At 38.9% G+C, this 8492-nt stretch overlaps 1 protein-coding gene across 1 annotated transcript; it reads left to right on the top strand.

The window, feature by feature from the left end:
- The first annotated feature begins 797 nt into the window (after positions 1-797).
- Positions 798-2939, top strand: LOC103447921 (heavy metal-associated isoprenylated plant protein 3). Its single transcript, XM_008387148.4, has 5 exons — positions 798-1095; positions 1191-1377; positions 1728-1939; positions 2059-2146; positions 2244-2939. The coding sequence occupies exons 1-5, from the start codon at positions 1087-1089 to the stop codon at positions 2651-2653; spliced, it is 906 nt and encodes a 301-aa protein (XP_008385370.1). The 5' UTR covers positions 798-1086; the 3' UTR covers positions 2654-2939.
- The last annotated feature ends 5553 nt before the right edge of the window (positions 2940-8492 follow it).

Raw genomic sequence — 8492 nt, 5'->3', positions numbered from 1 at the left:
TATTTCTAATTCGGCCAAGTTACGGTATATGGCGCGGAACAGATGCATACTTTATGATGTCACACTAGTAAAGGAGAATTGTTAAATTGCGAAAAAAATTGAGGGTGACGGTCACATCGCATCACACGATTTCCGGATTACTAACCGACGTGGTATCCTTAGAGAAGTCATCAGGGTCCACTTTAGAGCAACTCCAGCGGAGGCTGGTTGCTCGGGCGACAGGCGAGGACAAAGGGCCCGAGGGCCGGTGGAGAGAGCTCCAGCCGTGTGGAGGTCGAGCGACGGTGGGAGCCCGAGCGAAGGTGGGGTGGGGAGTCGACGGGCCTGTGGCCCGAGTGCTTTGCAATTTTTTTTTTTTTTTGTGTCAAAGAGAGAGAGAGAGAGAGCTTTTTAATTTTTTATTATTTAAACAAACAAAAAAAACTATTATTTTAATTGTTTATTGCCTGGGGGGGAGGGCTCCAAGGGTGGAGATGCAAATGGCAATTACTATTTATTAATGGCAGTTACTATTCATTTAAGGCAGTTACTGTTCAAAAGGGTGGATTCAATAGTGGATTGCCAGGGGAGAAGGCTCCATGGGTGGAGTTGCTCATATAGACCCAGAGAGAAAAAGCAGCCAAATTTTAAAACCCCACATAAGACCAAGACCAAAATGTATGGGCCTATGGGCATTTTCCACACAATCCTTCGAGGACGACCACCAAACCCCACCTCACGTTCCTCCAAAAATACAAGGAAGTTTCGCTCCTTGTTCGCCACGCGTAAATACGAAGCCCCATTTCACACGCCCACACACGTCCGACGCACAAGACATGTATGTGAAAATGCCTCAATGACATTGACCCATACATACATACATACATACATACACAATCATATCATAGGCAACCGCCATCGTCTCCATCATAAAATTCTACATCCTGCGTTACACTACAACAGTAACTGACCCGCAACTCTCTCGGCCTTTAAATGCCCACTACCCTCCCACCTTCTCACACTACAACGTCTCTCCCACTCTCCAATTTCTGAAAAACCAGAGGGAAGAGAAACCCGACTAATTTCTCAGAGAAAAACCAACCCTCCATGGCCAAGGTCACACTCCATTCCTCTCTCTCCCTCTCCCTCTCTATGCTTTTGGGTTTTGTGTTTCGATTAATGGGTTGGTGTTTGTTTTTGGTTTAATGCAGAAGAAGAAGGGCGGCGGCGGCGGCGACAATAACGCCGGCAACACCGCCAGCAACGACGGGGGTGAGAAGAAGAAGGGCGACGGAGGTGAGAAGAAGGAGGAAACCCCCATCACTGTAATCCTGAAGATTGACATGCACTGTGAGGGCTGCGCTACCAAGATTGTCAAACGCGTCAAAGGTTTTGCAGGTACGATAATAAATCCTTCAAAACTCATCACATTTACTTCACGAATTCTAAATTTCCCTTCATTTTCCACACGATTTTCCTCAAAATTTTCACAGCAATGTTCATTTACTGCTTTCTGCATCTGGGTTTTTACCCAAAAATATTCATTTACTTATTTTTGCATCTGGGTTTTTACTTTTTATTTCCCACAGACGTCAGACTCACTCGTCAAACCCCAGATTTTTTTTTTTTTCAAAACAAATTCAAAGAAATTTGATTCCGAATATGCTATGTTTCCTACATTAAGGTTCGTCCAAAATTTAGATTCGAACAATTTTTTGATTTTTTGCGGCGGCGTCGTTTGGTTACAGGGGTGGAGACAGTGAAGTCAGAGAGCCAGGCGAACAAGCTGACGGTGGTCGGGAAAGTGGACCCCACCACGCTCCGGGACAAGCTCGCCGCCAAGACCAATAAGAAGGTCGACCTCGTCTCCCCCCAGCCCAAAAAGGACAACAAAGACGACGGCGGCGACGCCAAGAAAAAGCCGCCGGAGAAATCCAACGACGACAAAAAAACCAAAGAGGTGCGTACTTCCAACGGCGCACTGGTGCACTGGTTCCCCCTTTCGCTAACGTGCGCCAGCCTCAATATTTTCAATTATTTAATTTTTAATTAAATGGGTTTGTATATTTGTGTGTGCAGCCTCCGGTGACGACCGCGGTTCTGAAGCTGAACCTCCACTGCCAGGGATGCATCCAGAAGATCCACAAGACCGTCACCAAGACGAAAGGTGGGCTTATCATCTCCCACTAATTGGCAACTTTTCGCGGTAAAACGCCGCCGTTTTTGTGATTTTGGTTTGGTTTTTAACGTGGGTGACGTGGCAGGGTTCACCGAGATGAGCATCGACAAGGAGAAGGAGCTGCTGACGGTGAAGGGCTCGATGGACATGAAGGTTCTGGCCGAGAGCTTGAAGGAGAAGCTGAAGAGGTCCGTCGACATTGTCCCGCCGAAGAAAGAGAAGGAGAAGGGCGAAAATAACGGCGGAGGCGGAGGTGGCGGCGGGGATAAGAAGAAAAAGGAAGGGGAGGAGGGAAAGGAGGGTGGGAAACTTGAGGGGAACAGGATGGATTTTCCTCCGGGTCCGACCGGGTACGGGCAGCAGATTCCATACGTGATGCCATACGGGCCTGGATACGGAGCACCCGGATACCCGATTCCGCCCCCACCGATGTACATTGGCAACCCGCCGGAGATGTTCAGCGATGAGAACCCTAATGCCTGCTCAATTATGTGAAGAAATTGCTGAATTAAGAAGGGATTAGAGTTAATAAGAAGTTGATATGAAGAAGACCAAGAGAAGAAAAAACAAGAACTGTAAATAAGAGAATAGACAGGGGTAGATGTGAGATAAATTTTGGTGGGGCGGGTTCGTCTCTGAACCGGTTTGGTTAGTAGAAATTAGAATATGCTGTTTTTGGATTCCCTTCTGATGTTAGTTTTGGAACACTACGATTTGTTTTTGTTGTTAATCCTACGGTTGTGATCTGGTTTAATGATGCTATTGTTGGTTACAATTTCAAGTTTCTACTCTTCGGAAATGTTACTTTTGCTCCTTTGAATTATCAAATGGAAGACTATTTAGATATAATTCTAAAAATCTTTAAACTGCCCACAAAAAATACTCCGCCTTTCAAAAAAGAAAGACACAAAGAACGGGAATTTCCAAAAGACGTTTGACAAAGTTACGAAATATCTACTCAACCCAGCCATCCTAGTGCCGCCAACGGCATAACGGGACTAAAAGTCTTGCTTACCAATTGTATACTTCTAAAAAAAAATTGCATATTTTGGGGGCAATTTTATTCCAACTACACTTTCAGATAATCGTAAGTAAATCGTAGATAGCGAAAACTTGTATAATATTAACATGGGATACAATCTTTCAGATTATAAATACAGCTGTATTTTGGCTGCTTTTTTTTTATGTGGCCAACGGCGCGTGGCTAGACTTGTAAACCGGTCAGGTTTATTGGGTTTGAATCGGGTTGAATCCGACCGGTTAAGTTAACGGGTCATCCGAACTCGACCCGTTAACTTTTTTTTTTTTCATAAAGTTTATATTTTGTTGTTAAGACTTTATTGAAATTACTAAAACATCCTCAACTAACGGGTGTTAACGGGTTGTTAATGGGTTCATCCGTTAGGAACCTGACCCGTTAAGCATTCATCCAAATACTAAAATTAACGGGTCGAGTTGGATCAGGTTAACGGGTCAGATCCAAAATGACAGGTCTGGCTAGGTGCAAATGCGATCAGGTGCCGTTCAGTTATAATTAAGGTGGTATTAGCAGTTAATCACTCTGCATCTGGTGAGAGCGAAGGAAGCACTAAAAACAGAAGAAAATTGTTGTTAAGTGTGCGGTTTGGCTTTAGTGGTATACAAATACAACCACTTGGACAATGACATGTCATTAATGTCATTCTCAACACTTACCCTACATTTGAATTTGATTACAAATATATAAATAAAATAAACAAATATAATCATCAAGAGGATTCTTAATTTCGAAATCTTAATATAAAATTAGTTTAATCTTGTCACTTAGTACGGTCTAGTAGTATTCTTCTTCATTTATAAGTGACTAGTTTTAAGTTCGATTATCGTCAAAATCGAATTTAAACCACATTATTAATAGCCATTTATCAGGTTTAACCCACTCATATACCCCTTTGATAGAGATAATATTATTTGTTCGATAAAATTAGTTTAATCTTAATTATAATATTTAGTATTTTTGGGTTGTTGAATATTCTAGTCTATAGTTGGAGGTCACAGATGGGAACACATTGGCTTAGCATTATTTATCAATTTAATAAGTTATTCTATGGTTACGATTCTTTTGATTATAATTAACAATCAATTTGGTCCTATGTGACATCCCCAGCACAATTTTAGGAGAGGGCAAAGCTTGAGGAGTACAAGTGTACAACTTTCTTTTGTTTATATATCCACGTGTACCTAACTCACTCGTTCTAATTATTTTTAAGCGCCATGTGTTACGTGTTTTGAATCAAAACTAAACAAATGCAGGTCAATCTTAAGCTAATTTTCCGAGAATTTATAAAATTTCTCTTAAACTACATACTCAATAGATGAGAATAACCCCTTAATGAAGTTTTCATCTTATTATAAAATTTAAATGATTGATGTTACTACACAAATTGGCTCAAATGATGAATTTTATAAATTTCAATTGATGAATTGATTAACTTAAAAAAAGAGTGACCATTGTTCTAAAAATGCCCGCTTAGGCCCAACCTAGATGCTTAGCAGCTGGTCACCGCCCCGATTAGTTCCTAGGAATAAGAAAATTAAGAAAGTACATCTAGAACCGCTTAGAAGTCAGCCTAGGCCCCGCCTAGGTCGCGACTCTCACTTGGATAAAAAATTGATAACTTTCATTTTGCACTTTAATTTTTCAATAAAATGTCAAAAACTTGTTGAATACTTGGATGAACGGTCATTATATGCTTGTTTTCATGTTTTAAATATGTTCTAATACTTTATAACCCATATTTCATTTTATTTTGCAATTTATATATTCTAATACAATTATGTGTGCGTTTAAGTATAAACATACACTTATTTATACAATATATAATAAATTTACTTAAATTCACCTAAGCTCCCGTCTAGCTGCTAGGCCTCAGCTCTCCGCCTAACTAGCGTTTAGAGTCTTTTAGAACCTTGATAGTGACATATAAATCAAACGTTAACAAAATATCTATGAAACCAAGTGCAATATCAATCAAACGTTAACGAAACATTTATCAAACATAGTGACACATCAATTAAAAATCGACGGACCAGCTAAAAGTCTCTTTAAATTGCCACTTTAATAGTACGTAGATATTATAAACAAATGTCTTAACAAGAAGACAAATAATATCTCCAATGCGAATGCTATAAAAACTTAAGGGAATTTTAACGAAAAGCTCTTGGTATTGTTCACTTTAACGAAAAATCACATTTTTACATTAAAAAGTCAATCCAGGTACTATTCACTTTACCCTTTAATTTGTCCTTATCGTTAAAACTCAAAGTTTTCAAGCCATTTTCATTAGTTTTTCTTAATCTAATCCCTGAGATTGTAACCGTGGAGCACAAGCAGTCCATTTTCCTTGAGGACACTTTTGAATGGATAGGCCATTGGCTGAGGTGTTGTCGTGCACGTTTCAGTGAGCGTACGACGCGACCGTCTAAACGTTCCTGCGTCCAATTCATGTCGACCAATTTTGCCTATTTTCAAAGCAGTAGTGCGACTGTTTGAGTGGGACTGACTCTTCGATACCATGGACAGTCAATACTGTGGGAGGGAGGCCGCACGACACAATAATTGTTCGTCGATTTCCTATTTGAAATTTGAGAGGGTGACGACTCAATTATTCCTTTCCTCTATGAAAGTCTTTATTTTTTTTGCTCAAGAAGAAATAGTTTATATTGATCAGGTTAGAGTTTGGTTTTGTTCGGTTTGGTCTCAAATCGCAACCAAACTAATGTTAACGTTACAGTCCGATTTGGTTTGATTTTAAGCAAATCAACTCAATTAATTAGTGACCGATTTAGTTTGGTGATTTCTCTATAACAAATCAAATTTTATATTGCAAATTGATGATTAGTGGAGGAAACTTATTTTTCTTGAAAATTGAGATATTTTCAAAGAGGAATTTGATGTCAAATTAGAATTGTTATGAGATTTTGTACTTGGCAACAACTAGTGAGTATCTACGTATAAGATGGAACATACTAGTACAAAAGTGACGACCAATAAGAAGATATCAAGTATTACAAAATATATGCGATTTAGTTGTTTAGCCCGCTTTTAAATAATTTAAGCCAAACCAAACTAATTATAATTATGCTAAATTCATTTGAATACTATATTGTTATATCGTGACAACTAAATCAACGCATTTTACGAAAATCAAAGAGCTCGTTTGGATGTGCTTTTAAAATGACTGAAAGCGCTTTTGATGAAAATGATTTTAGAACCAATATTTAGAAAAGATACAAGTAATCCAAAAACATTTTCTCTAAAAACATTTTTAGTTATTTTAAAAGCACATCCAAACGATTACAAAATCGCATCTGATTGCGTCTATTAAAAATGTCAAATAAGCGATTTTTAAAACATATTCAAAAAGCATTTGAGGTAAGTTTTTGATAAACCGTTAAACTTGTGTATTGAATAGTAAAAACGCTTTTAACGTAAACATGTATGAGCATTAAAATGAGACCTACAAAATCAATGCATGATCATCGTCATAAATGACCATGAGAGTCAATTTCTTGACCTTGATTTTCCAACAATGAATCTGGCCGGAAACGAATTAAAACATACCTTAGTGCAAATTCAATTGATGTCCACATCAATAGTAACAATAACAAGACAATTTGGGTATTTTTCAACCGAAATGTCAATTCTTACTTGACATATAAGCCTTTAAGTTTAATTTTTATGTTTAAAATTTGACATCTTATTAGAGACGTCAATGGGTGTTGTTTACGTGTCCCATTAGGTGTCCTTTGCCTACGGCTGAGCTGGCCTGGGCTTTTTTTTTTTTTGGAGGCAGATTGTTCGTCCTCCGGTTATCGTGCCCTTCCCATCCCTTCTTATTTGTACGGTCACGGTTAAGCCATGTCAATATTTTATATTCCTATTACTTTTTATCTTATTATCTTTATTAAAAAATCAATATAAAATATTGACGTGATTTAACCGTAACCATACGAATAGGAAAGGATGAGAAAGGCACGGTAACAGGAGGGCAGACAATCTTCCACTTTTTTTTTTCTCTGCTGGCTGGATTTTTGTGCGGAAATAACAAAAGTCTGAGGAAATTCCCTTCACCCTCCCTCCTCTCCTGCTATGCTGTCCTATATAGTACCGCCGTATAGGACCAGGCCATACGCCATACGCCATACGCCATGAGCCATGGGACAAACGACATTTCCTGGAAGGTACCTACGACATTAGCGCGTAGGGTACCCTTTAAATCCAGTGGGGTACTACAAACACAATCAGACGGCCACATACAGAACAAAATCAAATTGGTTTTGTTTTTTACTGATTTAGTTACTATTACAAACCGAAGTTACCCACAAAGCATCCCCTCTTTTTGCCCAAAAGAGGTAGGCCACTAGCCACGCTTTTTCTTTTTCCTTTTTTTTTTCACTCCTTTCCCTCTCGCTTCAAAGTTATAAAGTTCCAACTTACAACTACGGTTGAAGCTAGGCTTGGCATTTTGGACCTAACCCGTTAATCCGACCCGACTCAACCCGTTAATATTTGTATTTGGGTGGATGCTTAACGGGTCGGGTCGCTAATGGGTGAACCCGTTAACAACCCGTTAAATAACGGGTTACTTTGGGTCAACCCGTTAGACCCGTTAGCACCCGTTAGTTGAGGATATTTTAGTAATTTTAGTAAAGTCTTGATAACAAAAAATAAACTTTATGCAAAAAAAAATAATAATAATTGTTAACGGGTGATAACGGATGAAACGGGTGACCCGTTAGCTTAATGGGTCGGATTCGGGTGACCCGTTAGCTTAACGGGTTGGGTTCGGGTGACCCGTTAACTTAACGGGTCGGATTCAACCCGACCCAAACCCAATAAACCCGACCCGTTTACAGGTCTAGTTGAAGCTATACACCAAGCACTTATCCAATAGGAAAAAGGTTGAGTTCTCTAGTACATGCACCAATAAAAATAATACTTCTTTTTAAAGAAAATTGTTTGAATTTTAGCCAAAATTGATTACGTAACCGAGTGATCATCTGATAACTGATGATTAAGGTGATTATACTACTCAACTAAGAATGGTGTAGTATCAAGTTTTGGTCAGAATTCTCAACTCTTTGTACGAAGCCTTTTTTTTTTCTGTTTTTTTAGGACACAACAATTTTTGCTTTTAGTTTCCTACATCTTGTTTTGGATTGAGTTTCCTACATCTACATGCTTGACTCCCGTGAATGAAAAACACGATACAAAATATTATGGCCGAGCCTAACCTATTTATAAATTAAATCAAATCTCTCACCCCTTTGTCAAATATATTAATTCCGTATT

Source organism: Malus domestica, chromosome 11 (genome assembly GCF_042453785.1).
Source record: "Malus domestica chromosome 11, GDT2T_hap1".
NCBI classification, from domain to species: domain Eukaryota; kingdom Viridiplantae; phylum Streptophyta; class Magnoliopsida; order Rosales; family Rosaceae; genus Malus; species Malus domestica.
The sequence above is the reverse complement of the archived record's forward strand: the minus strand, read 5'-3'. Positions and strand labels throughout refer to the sequence as shown.

Bases quoted from the DNA above. Each gene is read 5' to 3' on its own strand.
- LOC103447921 (XM_008387148.4), top strand. The intron at 1,378-1,727 runs GTACGATAATAA...GTTTGGTTACAG, and splicing joins ACGCGTCAAAGGTTTTGCAG to GGGTGGAGACAGTGAAGTCA. The intron at 2,147-2,243 runs GTGGGCTTATCA...GTGACGTGGCAG, and splicing joins GACCGTCACCAAGACGAAAG to GGTTCACCGAGATGAGCATC.